General features: G+C 50.7%; 1 protein-coding gene across 7 annotated transcripts in view; it reads right to left on the bottom strand.

The window, feature by feature from the left end:
• Window positions 1-15,929: 15,929 nt before the first annotated feature.
• The window catches only part of SLC10A7 (solute carrier family 10 member 7), a 290,444-nt gene continuing 287,701 nt past the window's right edge, over window positions 15,930-18,672 (bottom strand). For all 7 annotated transcript variants that reach the window (XR_011378233.1, XR_011378229.1, XR_011378230.1 and 4 more), the window contains one exon: window positions 15,930-18,461. Coding sequence is in view for 4 of the 7 variants with exons in the window: in XM_051820007.2 (XP_051675967.1) it covers window positions 18,432-18,461 (30 nt within the window). In the remaining 3 variants the exon portion in view is untranslated. The remainder of the gene's footprint in view (window positions 18,462-18,672) is intronic.

Genomic DNA, 18,672 nt, shown 5'->3' with positions numbered 1-18,672 from the left:
GGCTTCTTAGTGGGAGTTTAGCAGACAGAGAGAAGTAAGGCAGGGTGGCAATGGCATCTGATTTGCAAGCTGGGTGCTGGAGTCAGTCCTGGGTTACGCACCAGCCTTTGGCCGAGCCCTTCTCTTCCAAGAGTCAGGAGCCCTTTCCCCAGGAGGAATCTGCTCTTTCTGGAAACCCAGTCCATAAATTGGATCCAAGCATGGGCACTCTGGGCGGGAGGGAAGTCCTGGTCCCCAACCTCTCCTTGCCTGTCCCTCCTTATCCTCGTCGAAGACACTTCCCTTACACCCTGGGGAGCTGAGAGTCCAGGTTGAACACCACTGCTGCTAATATCCCAATCTCTTTAGATCCAAGCCGTTTAGCTGACACCAGGTGAACAAGGAGTTGATCACCCGAGGAGTTGATCCAATTGTCCCATCCTGCTTTCCCGGGGCGGATCATCTCACAGCATGGGTTTCCCGGGCCAGGAGGCTCAAATCATTGCACTGCTGCCTGCACAGCTCCGCTTGGGGTTGTGATCTGCCCCCACCAGCAGCTGAGGACCAGGCACGGGTTGTCCCCCGTGGCCTCTCCTTACTTCCTGTTTCTGGTCAGCGTCTGTGGATGGTGAGTTTTGTGTGCACAAGTGGGCGGTGTCCTTTCCCTGGAGTCAGGAGACCTGTCCTGCCTGCTCAGTGAGAAACATCTCTCAGAGGGAAGCAAGAGAGGAGCCCTGGGAGTGGACTTGGATCTGAGACAGTCTGATGGGGGATCTGTGCAGCTTGTGAGGACATAGGCTGAGGGATTCCGGGATCAGTGGCTGGACTTGTGGACCACCGTCAACAACTGATGGAACAAAGACGGACGCCTCAGCCATTCGTGCTCATTGCCCAAAAGATAGATAAACGTTGGACTGTATTCCTTGCCCTTGAATTTCAACTGGGTCTCCCACCCTATTGCCTTCATTCCCCACCCCCACAGCTACCTGGAAGACCAGTTGCTGGAACACCTGAAAGACCAGTTCCAGGAATCCCCCTCTGACTGCTGCCCCACCCCCACCCCCATCCCCAGCCCTCCTAAAATATAAAAAAGCCCTGCCCCTGGGAGTTGGGGCCTTCTGCCATGTGCTCCGTCCATGTGCACGTGGGCAGATGGTCACCCACCTCTACGGATTTATTTTCTCTGAATACATTTGGTCTGGCTGTAAATTTATGCACTGCCTCCTCTCTATTCTGCAACTCTTTACCAAACATTTATGGTGCCCCGTGTGAGGAGGCACCAATCTGCAGCTCTCTTCCTAACAACAGCCAGTGAAACAAGACAGCGGGTTGGATGTACAGCCAGAGTGCCGGCTGGGTCCTTACTCTGTGCCCCAGCACAAGTTCTGCACCCAGGCGCTGAGCCATCTGGGGAACAGTGTGCCCGGATGGGACCTCTGAGCTGCGAGGGATGCTGGGATTTCATGGAGTGTGTTCTGTTTCTATAAGCAACATGGCGTAGAAAAGTAAGGAAACAAAAACACCAAAGTATTAAGGAGTCACAGACTTGGGCAAGTGCTGCTGATGAACTCATTAGCTTTTGCTGAGTACTTTCATACCTCAGCTTTGCCATCTATAAAATGGGAATGACATGACTTAGGCGGCCAATTTCTAGTGAGCCAAAGATCTTAGAGCTCAGCTGTTCAAAATCCCCGAGATTATTTTTTCTCTGAAGGCAGAAGCTGCATTTTCCTCCATCTTTGTACCCTCAATGCCGCAGGTGGTAAACACGTGGCACATAGTAGGCCTTGAAATATAACCATCTCAGAAAGGCCTGCTGAAATACCCTCCCCACGCCAGCGTGGCCGTACTCCTCTTCCACCCTGCCTGTGTTCTGCAAGGCCCTCCGATTGGTCAATTTACTTGTAGATTGTCCGTCTCCTCCGTAGGCTTCGTTTCCATGAGATCAGAGATCTTTGTCTTGGTGGTCAGGGTCTGGCGTGCTGCCTGGTGCCGAGAGGGCGCCCGAAATCTGTCTAGCGAATGAACACACGACGGGCAGCTGTTTCGCCGCTACTAGTAGTAGCAGTGGTTTCCAAGCCAGCAGAACCAACCCACACCAATCAAACGTCAGCGTCTCTGGAAGGCTCTGGAAAGAATGGCGTGAGAATGGTCAGGAGTCGCTCAGGTTCCTCCTCGCAGCCTTCTGCCTGGGAGCCTGTGCTTGGGACGGCCCCTGTGCCAAGCGGAGCCGAGTGAATGAGGTTTTATGACGTGGACAAAGGCCGCCTCAGAGCCTGAACCGAGGCCATCTGGGGGAGGGGGACAGGGGCCACGCCCTCTCTCTGGGCTCTGCATCCCTGAAAGACTGCAGACGGCTGGGCCCCAGGCCAAGCCGCTCCGTTCCAGTGGGAAAGCTGACCTTGGCCGAGAAGAACCAGGAAGAGGCACAAATGACTCATTGTCCCACATCCTCCAAGGTAAAAACCCAGCAGTGTGTGTGGCCTTCGGGGCTGGAAGCTGTTGCAGCCGGGCTGTTTCGTCAGCCAAAATAAAAGCCCTGGGCCAGGCACACACGCACAGCCTGGGAATGCAACCAGCCGGCCTCTTCCACTGCTCCTACACACCCTTCCCGGCACTTAAAGTCTTAAAACCTCCTAACGAAGCCATTATGACTTCCAGGTCTGAAAGAAGAGCGTGATTTCTTTTTAAAGACTCAAGGCAGCCTTCATTTCCGGTCCGGGCCTGTGACAATTTATGGACTCGTGGCCGAAACGTGATAGGCTTTCAGATGGCGTGTGACTGTACTTATTTTTATTCCGAAGTTTGGCGTCCAAAGCGCTTGGATTCCTAAAACGAGCTACTGCCTCCAGAAAGCCACTAGAGGGCAGTCTTGGAAAATATTTACAAATTATTTTCTTGCTCTGTCTAGGAACTGTTGCTGTTTTAAAAGACCCCCCCCCCCCAACACACACACACACACATACATGTACAACCAGCCCATGTAAATATCAGGGCAAGCCCTTGGCCTTTGCTTGGAACTCTTCCTCACTCTCCCAGGAGCTTGGTACCGCGGGAAGCTGGGAGGGTCAGGGCAGCTGCTTCCTCTTTCCTGGGCCCCTTTGTCCACAAGGGAGGCAGCTGGTAGCCCAGCTGTGAGGCTGGCCTGTGGGTACCCCATGGCCTCTTGTCTACACCAGGCCAGTCCAGTGGGCAGAGAACCAGCATGGAAGAGGCTGGGAGGTCTCAGGTCACCCTCCGTGGTGGTGGTGGTGGTGGGGGAGCTGGGGTGCATCCTCTGCCTCCCCCCACCCCCCAGCTAGTAGTGGACAGAAAAGAGCCAGACATGGTCAGAGAGTGGCCAGCCAGGGAAACAATTTAAAATAGGACTTGCAGGCTGGCAGCTGTGGCGATGTCGCTGGATATTTAAATAAGCGTGAAGATCGAGTCTGGGCACAGGGAACTATGTGCCAGGTTTGTGTAGCTGGAGCCTCTGGGGCAGTGGAAAGCACCTTTCTTTTTTTCTCACGGCCCAATTTAGAAAAAAAAATATTTTCCACTTAAAAAGAAAATGGCTGCATTGAGTTCCACTGGGGTGGATGTGAAGGAAGGATGTAGAAATTTAGTCACCATCATCATCGTCACAGTGACTTGAACAGGGCGGGCCATGCAGCAGAGATGGGGCAGGGCTGGGCTTGGGGGACCAGTTGTGTGTTGGGAAGCAGCCTCTGCCAATGTCAAGGTCAGACCTGGGCCCTCACGTGGAACGCTTCCTCATTCTTCCAGAAGCTTGCCTGCAGAAAGGAGCCAGACGGCTCAAGGCAGCTGCTTCTCTTTGTTCAAGTGGAGGTCTCCCAGGGGAGCAAGGGGGACGCTCTCCCCAGCCAGGCCCCAGGGAGCACCACCCCTGGGCCAGGGCAACCTCAGGCGTCTAAGACCAAAACCTGCTTCACAGTCCTGGCCGCCGTGGGGCCCTTCCCCTCGGCCTGCCTTTGTCCCCCCCTCCATAGACACCCACAGGAGCAAGGCCTCTTGTTCTCTCTCTTTCCTCCACGTGGGAGAAAGGGAGAGGCTGCAGACTGAGGGCGCTGGAAGAAGCAAGGGGGCCTGCGAGAGGCCTTCAGAGCTGCCCCACGGGAGAAGGTTGCAGAGGCGACAGCAAGGAGGGGCCCAGAGCAGCACTCCTGCGGGCTGCTTTGCACTGTGCTCTGTGCTGAAATGCATTCCGTGGGCTTGGCACCAGCCCCATGCATATTGTCAGGGAAAGGGACGCCAAACGCTGGGACGGTGGCTGTGCACATGAACACTGGACCTTAGGAACTCAAATTCAGCTGCAGTCAATACTTACAGCACACGTGAGCCACAAGAGATACGCCAGGAATTGTCTCTGCTTAACCGCGCCCATGTGTGTCAGCCAGATCCAGAGGCTGCTTCTGCCAGATTGTCGTGGGGAGAGAAGGGGAGAAAGTGGGGTCCCTGTTCTTTGTTCCTAGAGATGTTTCAGAAGGTCCCACCACACACCTTGCCCAGGTTCTCACGAGCCAAGTGAACATGAGCGCGATGGAAGCCATCAGCCGCACTCTGGCCATCAATAGGAGATGAAAGCGCAGCCTGTCCCAGGCTGACCAAGGAGGGGCTCTGGGTGGCAGGCTCCCTGGGGATGGCCCAGCGGCCGAGTGGACTTGCCTGGCCAAGTCTCTGGAGCTTGGGAGATTCCTGGATGATGTGGGAGGGCGAGCCTGCAGGAACCCCCTGGAGGAGAACGAAAAACAAGGGCAGCTTCTTGGAGATGTCGCCCAGGTCCCAGACTGGCATTTCCGGGGCTCCCAGGTTTTGAGACCACAGGGAGGAGAGGGGGCTGGGATCCATCATGCTCTGTTTGCCTGAGCCATCAGGGCAGGCTGAGATCTCCCACTAGGGAGCGGGCAGGGATGCCCCGTGCAGGCACTCATTTGACAGATGAGCTCCCGAGAGTTGGCAGGGCCTGTCTGTGCGCAGGAGGGGGAGAGGGGTCTCTCTAAACTCCCAATGCCTTTATGCCAATGGCTTGGATGGTTCTCAGAGGGAAGAAGAGAGGTGAGACCCTAGAGGGATGTCTCCCCAAGCTTCCTCCCTGAGAGAATCTGCCCTGCCTACCTTGCCCAGTAACCTTGAGACGTGAGCAACCCAACCCTGCTCATCCCTGCCCAGCCAAGCCCTGCCCTGCCCTACTCTGCCAGGCCCAGCCCTGGCCAGCCGAGATTTGAGCTATCAAAGAGCAGTCTCAGTCCAGGGGCCAGTGTGGAGTCTGAGATGAGCTCCCTTGAGCAAACACCCCTGGCCCAGGCACCTGCTGGCTTGAGCCAGCTGGCCCGCACCCGATTGGCGCTCCAGGGCCAGAGCTGTGGGATTCCCTGTCCAAAGCCTCACCCTCCTCCCTGCACTCTGCCCTTCTGCCCTCTGGGAGGGAGGCTGTGCTTATGGGACAGTCACATCCACCTTCCGGGGCCACTCCTCTGGGGGCCGCAAGTCGGACCCAGGCCCTCGGAGGCTTCCAGAAGATGGAGCAGAGTCTGGGTGCTGGGCAGCGAAACTGGGAGAGGAGGAGGTGTTATCGGCTAGCACACGCTAAAATTAATATATGGGGGGGGGTCCCTGCCATTTATTTAAACAAGAATTCTAAATACCGGCTCAAATACCATGCAGACGACATGGTAAGGTTTAAGACTGATTTAGACATACACAGGAATATAAGGGCTTTATTAAGGGCCAGGAGACTAAGAAGGGTAAGCAGGAAATTTCATTCCAGAATCTCAGAGAGCAGACCAGGGGCCACGTGCAGAAGTCTACAGCCTGGACATGCTCAGAGGAGACGCGGCAAAAATGGGCAGTGCTCAAGACGCCCACAGGAGAGCAGGGCAGGCCCAGCACGCTCCATCCACCCTCTTAATCACGGCCGAAAGGGGCGTGGTTACCTGATTGGCAGGTGGATGGATACAGGTGATCTCCGGCCCAAAGGGGGGCGTGGTCTCCAGCTCAGGAATCTAATCGATCCAATCCTATCTCCCTGATTGGGCCCCCTATCAGAGGCAGGCTGTGCTCCGCAGAGTCGTCTGAGGGTCATCTTCCTGTCTTAGTAAAACATTGAGCTGCGCAGGTGTCGCTGCCTTCCCCTTCTCTGGGAGAAGAGGCCCCCGCTGAAGAAGGAAGCGCTCACACTTTAAGGGGCGGGGCGAGAGAGCGGTCAGACCCCCAGGCAGGGAAGTCGAAATGAAGGGGGTGGGGGGCTGACCTGGGCGGCTCCCCTCCGTGGGTGCAGAGCCGGAGCTGCTTAGTGCCAAATGGGACGTGGACACTTGCCCTCTGCACAGAGACAGCAGCTCACTTCCCATCTGTCAAGCTGCCCGCCACAGCCTGGGTAATGATTTTCTGTCAGCGAAGGCTTGGTTGGATTTGCACCTGTGACCCAGAGGTCAAGGGCCAGGTGTAGGGCCCTCTTTACAATAACCGGCTGCCCGTGGCTCGTTAGGCCCAGCCTAGGACTCCTTTTTGCCCCTGCCCGAGCTTTCTCCTTGGCCAATTGAGTTTGGATTAGATCCCAAGTTAGCATTGCGGCTGAGTGGGCGGTCCCTGGAGGGGGATGGGGAAAAGGCTCAGGGAGGCGGGACCTGTCTGATTGACTGCTGAGCGGCTCCACCCATCTGGACTGGCCAGCCAACTCCCACCATGAAGGCCACCACAAGCAAGGTGGGTCTGGAGCGCCACGTTAGCCCAGATTCTCTGGGTCTCAGCTCTTCTGGGGTTGACATTGCCATCATTAATTGTACCGATTGGTCTCATAAAAACAAACAAACAAACAAACAAAAAAAAACAGAAAAGTCCTTTTGGGAGCATGGACCGCAATGCCTAGCCTTCACAGAACAATCTGGTAAGAACCACAGGCCCCTTCACAATCTGAAGACTTCTTTCTCTGAGTCGGAGGATCACCCCCAGCACCGTGGGACTCAGCCATCACGCAGGGACCTGCGGGAAGTCCAGGCGGGCCCTTCGGAAGTGGCGTGGAAAGTGGAGATAAAAGCTTATTTTGAGGCAGAGAAAGAAAAAATTCAAAGCTCATGTACATGGACAATCTTCAAAAAAGTTCGTGGGTTGTGCATCTTCTGTAAAAACTATGCTCTTGAGCCGGCGCCGCGGCTCACTAGGCTAATCCTCCACCTAGTGGCGCCGGCACACCGGGTTCTAGTCCCTGTTGGGGTGCTGGATTCTGTCCCGGTTGCCCCCCTTCCAGGCCAGCTCTCTGCTGTGGCCAGGGAGTGCAGTGGAGGATGGCCCAAGTGCTTGTGCCCTGCACCCCATGGGAGACCAGGAAAAGCACCTGGCTCCTGGCTCCTGCCATCGGATCAGCGCGGTGCGCCGGCCACAGCACGCCAGCCGCGGCGGCCATTGGAGGGTGAACCAACGGCAAAAGGAAGACCTTTCTCTCTGTCTCTCTCACTGTCCACTCCGCCTGTAAAAAAAATAATAAAGTAAAAAATAAAAAACAAAAAAAAACCAAAGAACAAAAAACACTATGCTCTTGTGATTATCAAGGCTATAGAGTCTTCATTGAAGAACTTAGCCATTTTGAGGGGGAGAACCATGGACACATGCAAGTTAGCACAGTTCTGGTAAGTGATTAAAGTCAGTAGAGAATTGAGTAGCAAACAAGACGGTAGGATGTGGAGGGAGACTGGGAATTAGCGTGGAGCTACTGGGAAGCACAGGTGCTGGCCACATCAGAGGCCCGAGGGAATCCAAATGTTGCCACATAAAGACCAGGGGATGTGGAACTCACTTCGCATGCAGCTCCACTTTCTAATCTGTCAAATGAGAGTAATTATACCCATGTCAAAAGTTGTCACTGGGCAGGTGTTTGGCCTCATGGTTAAGATCCTGACTGGGGCACCTGCCTTCCACACTGGAGTGGCCGCCTGCATGCATCCGTCCTGGTTTCCGGATTTTGCAGAGGGGCGTTCCTGAGGGAAGACAGAGCGGCTGGATTCGGGATTTGAAGACACTGACAGTGGGTGCAGAGGAAGGTAGAGATTCGGAGGGATTTTGCTAGTGAAATCAATAGAGTCGGTGACTCACTGGACATGAAACGTGAGCTGTGAAGGTGGAAGGGGAGAGAGCCATGAGGTTGCTATGCCAACAGAGGGGCTGGCATGCAAGGATCAGCGAGGCTATGGCGAGGGTGGGGAAAAAGTGTCTGAAGACCCCCGGGCGGGAGTGTGCAGCAGGAAGGTAACAGGTGGCCGACACACGACCCTAAAGTTCCCACGGGTAGGAAGATCTGAGCCAGCATTCCTGGAAATAGTAACATTGCATTTGACTTTTAATATTTTTGAAAACATTTATTTTATGTATTTGAAAGGCAGAAAGGGAGAGAGGGAGAGAGCGAGAGAGCGAGAGAGAGAGAGAAGAGATCTTCCATCTCCTGGTTCACTCCCCAAGTGGTCACCATAGCTGTGGGGTGGGGTTAGGCCAGGCTGCAGTCAGGAGCCAGGAACTTCATTCAGGTCTCCCACGTGAATGGCAGGAGCCTGAGGACCTGGGTCATCGTCCACTGCCTTCCTAGGTGGATTAGCAGGAAGCTGCATCAGAAGTGAAGCAGCCAGGATTCCACTGGCACTCGGATATGGGAAGCCTATGTTGCAAGCAGTGGCTTAACCTGCTAGGCCACAATGCTGGCCCCTAATATTAATGATTTTAAAAATACTTATTTTTATTTTATTTGAAAGGCAGAGAAATAGACACAGATCTTCTATCTGCCGATTCACTCCCCACATTCTTGCAACCAAGCAGAAACCAGGAGCTGGGAGCTCCATCCAGGTCCCCTACATGGGTATCAGGGGCCCACGTACTAAGACTATCATCTGTTGCCGCCTAGGGTGCATTAGCAGGAAGCTGTATTGGAAAGAGAGCAACCTGGACTTGAACCAGGCACTCCAATCTGGGATGCAGGGGTCCTCAGCTGTGACTTAAAGGCTGAGCCAAATGCCATCCCTGGAAATAGCAACATTAGATGGCGTAGGGTGGACAGAGAGCTCCTCCTGGGCCGTGTTGGCGCCTGGCAGAGAGGAAAGGGGCCGTTTCATCCAGGACACAGAGTTCAAGGAGCAGTTCTCTGGGAAGGCCAGGCCATGGAGCGACTGCTCTAGGGGCAGCCGCGAGTCGGAACCCATCTCTGACCCTAGGAGTCAGTGAGGGCAGCTGCATTCTCACGCAGCTCTCAGCCCCATGCAGGGCAGCTGGACACACTCTCTTCCTGGAGTTCTTTGGAATAGGCAGGAAAAGGCAAGACCCTGGCAACAAAGGTGGGCCAGGAGGGCCCTATACCCTGCACTTGCCCCTGGGTGCTCTGGGGCAGGCTTGCTGGAAGCCCGCGGTCACTTCAGCCCCTGGGACTCAGCATCAGGTGTCTTCATTAACTGATGCAGAGTAGAGACTCACGCCCAGGTCACCTCCCGGCTTGTCTGGTGGGCTCTGTCATAGATCCTTGGCATTGATTAGAAGTTGTGCCGGCTAGACAGAGACTCAAACGCACCAACACACCGCTGACCCCGCACAGCCAATGCAGTTTGCCCAGGTCCTGACTGTCGGAGCATGACAACCACAGCTGCCACTCATTGAGGTCTTATCACGTGCCAGGCATGCGGCAAACCTGCTTGCATGGACTCTCTCCTTGGAGCCCTATAACAACCCAATGATGTTATGTGCTTCTCTCTCTACAGATGGTATTTTGCTCTGTCTTTAACCTGCACGGAACTTCTTAGGCATAGACACAGAGCAGCTGCTACTGTGAAGGGGCCTTGTCAGAAGCAGCACATAGGACAGTAGTATCGCTGGGCCTCAGGTTGGAAGTCGGGGTTAACAGGTGCCATGGAAAATCGACAGAATGAGCTCTAATTGTGTCGGTAAAACCAGTCCAGAGACCAGACTGCGAACAGTGCTCACTGCATACCCAGAATCAGATTCTTGACCGTCCAGCCAGTCAACAAGTTGCACTCAAATGCCGAGTAGCTGGTAACAAGGGAATGGTCACTTTCTAGGGCTGATGATAGAATCTGTTTCCTCCATGTGGTGACTTCCTACCAGTGCACTCTGAAGCTTGGTAGGAGGGTACTTTTTTTTTAATTTATTTTTATTTTTTGACAGGCAGAGTGGACAGTGAGAGAGACAGAAAGGTCTTCCTTTACCGTTGGTTCACAGGAGGGTACTTTAAAAAGTATAAAATGCTTTATGAATAAACTATGCTTAGATTTAAAAATTTTTTGTGCTAAAATGAACTTATTTTTTAAATTCCATTTTTCTATTAACTTTTTGAAATAGTCTTGTAAATATGTCAGCAAAGGTAGACTTTTCCCTTCCCACTATTTGAATTTCTGAGCTGTGGGCAACAAGCTTTATGAAAAATGTGGTTGTGCAGCCAGTGCTGTGGTGCAGTGGGTTAAGCCACTGCTTACAGCACCGGCAATCCCATGTGGCCACCAGTTCGAGTCCCAGCCGCTCCACTTCCAATCGCGCTCCCTGCTAATGACCTGGGAAAGCAGCAGAGGATGTTTTGGGCCAAGTGTTTGGGCCCTTGCATCCATGTGGGAGACCTGGATGAAGCTCCTGGTTTTGGCCTCGCACAGCGCTGGCTGTTGCTGCTATCTTGGGGGAGGCGGTGAGCCAGCAGATGAAAGATCTCTCTCTCTTTCTTTAACTCTGACTTTCAAATAAATAAGTAAATCTTAAAAAAAAAAAAAAAAAGACCCATAAACAAACCTTGGTTGTGGAGCTCAAGTGGAAGCCGGAATCAGTGCTGGTTTCCAGAACTGTAGAAAATGAAACAGTAAGATCTTCGAAGTATCCTGTGGTTCTTGGGCTGTTAGCAGAGTCTATTCTGTGGTTAGATGTGTGGGCCCTAAAAGCCAACAACATAATCTGAGACCGAGTCCCAACTCCATTGCTTGAAGGGTAGTGAGGCTTAGACTCGCTTCTTATCTTTTTGGCTTTAATGTCCTTACCTGTGCAGTGCAGATTTTAATGGCACAGATCTTGAGGTTGCTGAAAGAATGAAATGAGAAGTCTGAGTAAGGACCTTGTCACTGGCTTGCAGGGCAGAGGGAGGCGGGAGATGGCTTGGGTGCAAGCAAGGATACAAGGCTCGTGGATGAGAGGTGGCTCTGGAGCACCAATCGCGCACGTAGCTTTGAACTTCACCTTCAGCGACAGCGTGCTGGGAGCTGGAAATCAGCCAGGGCTCAAGTGTTTACACCAGAGGGATGGCCAAGAACTGCAGATCACAGCACTGACACTCAGCAAGTCTGGTTACAAGCTGCCATCCATCAGAACACAGGCTCGCTCCCATTTGGCTATTGCGATGGTTTGAGAATGAATTCTGTGTTCACTCCTCAAGATTTCCAGACATTTCCATCCTTCCGATCATTTCAGGCACAGGATTCTTTCTATGACTCAGTGTCTTCGTTACTGGAGGGTTCTACTTCTTCTCCCCTATCTCACCTCTTGGTGAATGTTGAACTTTCTACTCCAATTTCTCCCAAGTGAACCCAAAACTCTTGGATGAGTTTACTAAACATTGCTTTTGTGTGTATATGTGGGGGATGGCAGGGGTATGAGAACAGCCAAATGTGTAAATAACTTGGAATCTGATGATGATGGTGCTGATCTCCCCTCACACAGGTCACAGGGCATGTACCTGGCTCTCTTATAAAGACAGGCAGATAAACACGTATTTACTGTATTAGTGTGTTCCCTAACTGTCTTCAGAAAGCCTTGGGCATTCTGCCATCATGTAACCTGGTATTAAATACCATCAACAATTTTACTTACGATAAATGTGAAGCCAGGAAGTTGATGCCTCAGGGCTGGACTGCCACTGGCTTCCCGCCCGCCCGTGTCCTAGGGCACATGTTGCCTTGTTCCTTATCTCAACTTCTCTTCCAGAGCAGGCGGGACCTGGTCAGGCTGGGTCTCATCTCGGCGCCCGTGGACCTCCAGGGCCACCATGATGAAGTAGCGAAGGCGTGCATCATCATCCTCTAGTGCCCAGCCTCAGTGTCCGACACCAGGCACCTGCGGCTCCCCCGCGGTTTCGCCATCCCTGCGTCCCTGTCCGAGCAGCTTCTTGAAAAACCCAGATCCCCGTGTTTCAGCAGGGTGATAGTTCTCCAGACCCAGAGCTCTGCCATCGCCTCCTCTGACAACAAATTAAACATTTTCTTTCCTTCCCCCTAAAACCTGGTGCCCAGTATTTTGACTGGACACGGGGGTGGACAGGGGCTGAACTTTGGGTAACAATCTGTCATCTCTCACTGCGGCTCCCTGACAGCTCGTATGTCCTCCCCCTCTCTTTTTTTCTCCGCGACCCGGACTTCTCAGCCCCACTTCCCACACCGTCGACTCCGCCTTAACATCCCTCTCGCCTCAGACTGTGCGTCATCTGATTCGCTGGTCCTGCTGTCGCCCACGGGTTGTGCCTGGAGACGCCATCTGTCTCAGCCAGCAGACATCTTGTCTGACAAACATCTCGTGGCCCGGACACGTAGCACAGGTAGCCGCGGGCTGTGCCACTTGTTTATTACAGCCCTTCAAAGTGTGACTACAGTAAAATGTGAAGTTAGCACTTCTTGTGGATTCCTGCTTCCGTGGAGCGATCACTGCTGAGAACTAGATAGTCGAACAGTGGCTAGAGCCCTCCTGCTTCTTAGTTCCCGAGTCTTGGGGCAGTCAGTTATTGTGTGACCCAGGCTTCTCATCTGTAAAGTGGGAATAACACGACTTGCTTCCAAGCGTTATATACACCATCTGCCACAGTGCCCAGCACAGAGGAAGATTTCAATAGGTGTTAGCAGTAATTATCCTCCCTTTAAAAATGTTTTTAAAAGATTTTATTTATTTATTTATATTTATTTTTATTTATTTGAAAGAGTTACAGAGAGAGGTAGAGACAGAGAGAGAGGTCTTCCATCTGCTGGTTCACTCCACAGATGGCCGCAACGGCCGGAGCTGCGCTGATCTGAAGTCAGGAGCCGGGAGCTTCTTTGGGGTCTCCCACGCAGGTGCAGGGGCCCAAGGCTTTGGGCCATCTTCTACTGCTTTCCCAGGCCACAGCAGAGAGCTGGATGGGAAGCGGAGCAGCTGGAACTAGAACTGATGCCCATATGGGATGCTAGCGCTTCAGGCCAGGGCTTTAACCCGCTACGCCACGGCGCTGGCCCCAAGATTTATTTATTTAAAAGGCAGTTAGAGAGAGAGAGAGAGAGACAAAGATCTTCCACCTGATGGTGCATTCCCCAGGTGGCCACAATGCCCAGGGGTAGGATAGGCCAAAGCCAGGAGCCAGGAGCTTCATGCAAGTCTCCCCTGTGAGTAGTAAGGGCCCAAGCACTTGAACCATCCTCTGCAGCTTTCCCAGGCCATTAGCAGGAAGCTGGATTAGAAGTGGAGCAGCAGGGAAACAAATTGGCACCCATATAGGACCAATGCTACAATGTCAGTCCCATCCTTTCTTTTTTATACATATAATGCCCTGACACTTATGACATATATTTTATCTAATTAAATATGGAATATGCAAAAACAGGATTAAAAATGCATATTATTCTCAAATGTACCTTTCTCCTCTCCATATATTATTATTCTAAGATAATCTGCCTTCTTTTCTTTAAATGGTTCAAAAATGTTCTTTAATAAACATATCACTTAGGTTTTATTTTATTTTATTTTATTTTTTAACATTCCTTTAACAAATATAAATTTCCAAAGTGCAGCTTGTGGATTACAGTGGCTCCCCCCCATAACTTCCCTCCCACCCGCACCCCTCCCATCTCCCGCTCCCTCTCCCATTCCATTCACATCAAGATTCATTTTCAATTATTGTGTGAGAGAAATGGAAATGATGCTCCTGCCAGGTTCTACAGCCATCTAAAGGAAGGTGGCATTGTATGGCATACCCCGGCTGTTGCCATAGGTCCAAGAAGCCAGAGCATCAACAGGTGATAACTAAACTGCTGTGGTGGTGGTGGTGGTGGTGGGGCGGTTAGGGAGAGAAGGGAGAAGGCAAGGGGGGAGGAAGAGCTGGAGCAAGGCAGTGGTGGAGCCTATGGGAGCTTTGTCAATGAGGAATTGAAGGAGATGGGTGGCTAGGAGATGGGTGCAAGAGGGTGTGTACTACTGAAGCTGAAGTTGTCCGTCCAGATTTCTGTAGAAACCGATGAACGGCAGCCAAATTCCATGCATGGTGTGGTGGAGCGCACTGCACAGAATGGCCATGGGGTCCGAGGTGCTGGAGGCCGGGGCAAGCCTAGGGGGAACGCTCCCCACGGTTATGTGGGGCTCCAGACCTCTGCTCTCCTTCGAGAACTGGGCCAGCAGCACCCAATCGTCACAGGGTCAGCCTGTATTGGTTAATGTAGTTTCTCAACATTGCACAGGAAGATAAGTTCTCCAGGGTCTATGAATTCTTCTCCTTTAAATGGGGTTGCTGGCTTTCTCAGATTTGAAAAAAAAAAGAATAGACCCTATGGTGCATATAAGATTTATGGAAGACAATAGCATTTTTTTTTAAAAAAAGATTTATTTACTTACTTGAAAGGCAGAGTTAGAGAGAGGGAGAGAGAGAGAGAGATCTTCCATCTGCTGGTTCATACCCAAAATGATTGTAATGACCAGGTTTGGGCCAGGAGCTTCATCCAAGTCTCCCATGTGGGTGCAGCATCCTAGGACTGTCTCCCACTGCTTTCCCAGGTGCATCAGCAGGGAGCTGGATAGAAAGTGGAGCAGCTGGGACTCAAACCGGCTCCCATATGGGGTGGTGACATTGAAGGCCTTGGCTTAACCTGCTGTGCCACAGCACAGGCCCTCAAGACCATACTCTTATAAGACCTGTGGTTTACTCTTTGTAGACAAACCAGCGATGACGACGATGACAATCATTTTTAGCTAGCTTTTATAGTCTGTCTGAGTTTCTAGGAGGAAATCATTGTTTATATACAAAGGCACTCACTAGTTCAGCTCCACCTCAGCGGATTCGGCACATAAGAAAGTGGCTTGCCTATCCCACGTGCAGGCTCGCCCTGCAGTGGGAAGGTTGTCACAGCTAAGCTCGTCTTGTTTACGCAGTCGTGGAGGGATGCACTCTCCGTCAGTGCTTCGCAGTTTCACTTGTGGTAAGAGGAACAGGAAGAAAGTCAGCTTTCCTGGTAAATCGGTAATGATCCCTGTGTACGGAAGACCGCAGGTTCACAACCTGCCGGATGGATCACAGTTTGGAGGGGCGACACATCAGGTTTTTCAGGGGCTACTGCTCTGCACTAAGCACTGTGTGTAGAAAAACAGCCATGAGGAATCGCATCAGGGAGACAGAAACTTAAATTCATGATTAGGTCATGCCACAGTGTCAGAAGACTTAAGGGACAAATTCTAAGGGCATGGAAGAGAGAGCAAATCTGGCACTGAAGGGGAGGCAGGAAGGCCTGCCGGAGGAGGTGACATGTCCATGGGGGCTTCCATGGCCAAGAGGACAGCCAACTCAGGAACACAAAGGCATTGAATTCTAGACCAGGTGACTTGCTCATCAGAGAAACGGTGGGGTTTGCGGAGACTCTGAGGGTTCATCTTTCCCAGTCCTAGAAACTACGACAAGGTTGGCTAAATTCACATCACCCACATTTTATTCTTTCTGCTGAACATGTTTCTCTTTCAGCCCTCAGCCCTGAAGCAGAGAAAATATGTCTCTGATGAACACACAAGGGCTATTTCTGGATTTTAACATGGTGATGTGGTTTAGATATTGATACGGATGCCTGGGGAGACTATGAGGTTGATGTCTGTTTAACACACATGATGACATGGAGCTGCAAAGAGTCAAGAGAAACCTATAGACTCTTGGCTCACATTATGAGTGCATCTGAAAGTAGGGTAAAAATAAGCCGCAGATTCTCCTGTGATTTCCGAAACATCTCTTTGTTTAATCATAGAATTATTTTCATCTTCCATTCATCATAAATAATCCACTTTCTTACTTAACTAGTCCTTTTGAAAAAATTTGGTATTTAGCATAAACAAACACTGAACATTAGCCAGAGGTGTGTTATTTTTAACAGAAAAGGGAAGCACTTTAAAAAAAAAAACACAAAAAATTTACAACAAAGAGCACGTGAAAAGCTAAACATTATCACCCCCTCAAAAAAATCAAATTTTCTGACAACCATTAAAAAAATCCAGGTGGAGAAGCGAGTAAACATTATCTGATGTATTTTCCTCATAAATACAGTTAGACAAAACGAAGGCATAAAACAGATGGTTTGACGGTGTATAAACAAAATATTTTAAGTTTGGAATAATTAAATCCCAATAAGCATGAATTAAAAATAAATTTTGACCTTACTTCTTTTTTTATGGAAAAATATGCCACAGCATTTGTATAACAAAAGTATGTGTAAACATATCACTAAAGCCACCAAAACTCACTGTGTAAAGAATATTTGAATACAAAACACATTTTTTAAAGCAAAAGATAAAATGTTATCATAGCATTTTTTCACTTGAATTTTATTCCATAATCACACCTACTACAGGTGTCAGACAATAGAGGTAGTTAAGTTGGGGAGGGAATCAGTATTCAAATGCTAGGAAGAAAACATTTTATGATAGCTCAGACAGGTGGGCGGGTGGGCAGATACACATTCCCTGTCACTCCAAAACTCAGATGCTTGTAGGAGCAAAACCTGAATGGCTTTCTCTTCTCTGTAGGCAAGCATCACAAATACCAAGCAAAATGACTGGAGTTTCAGACCGAAGTGCAGCTCTTGGTAACAGTGTAGACCACGGCTTGTTGAGCACTGATTTCTTCCGGATCTGGCATTGGCCTTGCCATTTACATGGAACATGATTCTCGGGAAATTTATGAGGTTCAGTGACATTGAAAGGAGTCAGAATTGAAAAAAAAAGATGAGACCAGGTAGTAATAATAATTTACATTTACACGATTGATAAACTCGGGAGCTTTCTAAGGAATGACGGGTTGTTGTTGTGAGTACAAGGGCAACAACAGAGGCAGCTGCCAAGGACCTAGCCTGAGAGCCAGGAAGCCAGTATCCTCTTCCCTATCAAGAAAGGACTCGAAAGGAGATGGCAGGGTGGTGTGCAGGTGACACAGAAAATCTGTCCCCCTAATCCTATATATTGGTTTCTTCTCTATTTGGCTCCCATTGAAGTTCTTCTAGTCATAGTAGAAGCAAATCCTGGCTACTCCTTTGAAAGCCGACGTCCTATTGAGAAGTCATTTTCCTTGATATTTTAATTAGTAAATGTGTTTTCTTTCCATCTGGCCAGACAGAATGTGTGTATGTACTATTTGTTTGTATTGATGACCTGTATATTTTCATTTAGTCATAAAAGCAATATGATTTTTTTTTTAAATGTCGCAAAACAATTTGTGAAATTTGCCGTGGAAATTCTCCTCAACATGCCGCCTCGGGAGTGCCTACTTCAAGGATGTAGCAGGCTGCTCCGGCTACCAGGGGCAGTTTGGAAAGTGTTCAGCACGTTTGGGGAACAGGAAAAAAACGCGGGTCTCAGATGCGGAATGTGAATAGAACTCACCATGCCCCGTCACTGCTCTCGGGCTCGCTGTCATGCTTTCGTGTCTCGTGTTTGGCTGCTGTGAGTGTGCAAGTGGGTTGGCAAACAGGTGTGAATGGAACAACAGAGGAAGAGCAAAACACACGGAGATGGAACTTCAGCCCTGCCAACCAAATCCTGCAGCTTACCTCAAAGCTCCACCCAGAACGCAAACATTAGGCCCTTTCTTTGAAGTGGCTAATAATAAATTTAAGACCTAGAGCACCCCCGTCTCTCGTAATGGGACTGAGGAGTTGTCTGTGTGGAAGGTATGTGAAGGAATGTCTGAGAACACGCAGTCAGGCAACATGCAGCTCTGTTCCGCCTGGATGCGCGGCTCCCGCTGAGCAGACGGGGAAGAGGCATGTCACGGTGGCCGGGCAAAGGAGTCAACAGCAAATCAAAGGCCGTGCGGAGAAGACTCTGGAAGTGTTCACCGTCACCAGGAAGGCATTCCCCTGATGCTGTGACCTCGTTTCAGACATTACAGTAACTACCACTGTAGTGCTGCATTGCACAGAAGGGGGCACTGGGAGACCATGTGAGCCTTTTGTCACTTATTATGACTGTTTCCCTGCATCAGAAAAAAAAAAAAAAAAGAAATAAACTCCGACATACGGTACCACCCCTGGCAGTCACCAACAAAGTACACTGGGGAAGTAACGCTCTGGTCAAATACATTGTAAGGCACTTAAACAGGTGTGTCATATTTTTGTGTAAAAAAATAAAATATGCATCGCAGCAACATTCACAAGGACGAGTCTTCAGAATTATCTGCAGGTACCCTCCTGTACATATGTACACCGCCAGAGCGCGCTGCTTCCTCATACTGTTGGCCTGGTCAACTTCACTCCCTGCCAGAGAGAGAAGGGAGGAGGTCAGAGAGTCAGGTGACAGCACACCGGGCGATTTATGCTTCTCGAAGGAAGAGGAGGCACACCCAGAGAGCACTGCCCAACCGACAGTGCAACGCCTAACGGCAAGCCGATTTACCTCCCACCTTACTGGCCAGCAGGCTGTCATCGGCCCCCAGCTACTCAGAGACTTCCATGGAGCACGAGATGG

This window comes from Oryctolagus cuniculus, chromosome 8 (assembly GCF_964237555.1).
Source record: "Oryctolagus cuniculus chromosome 8, mOryCun1.1, whole genome shotgun sequence".
NCBI lineage: Eukaryota > Metazoa > Chordata > Mammalia > Lagomorpha > Leporidae > Oryctolagus > Oryctolagus cuniculus.
Note: the sequence above shows the minus strand (reverse complement) of the source record. Positions and strands in the feature narration are given on the sequence as shown.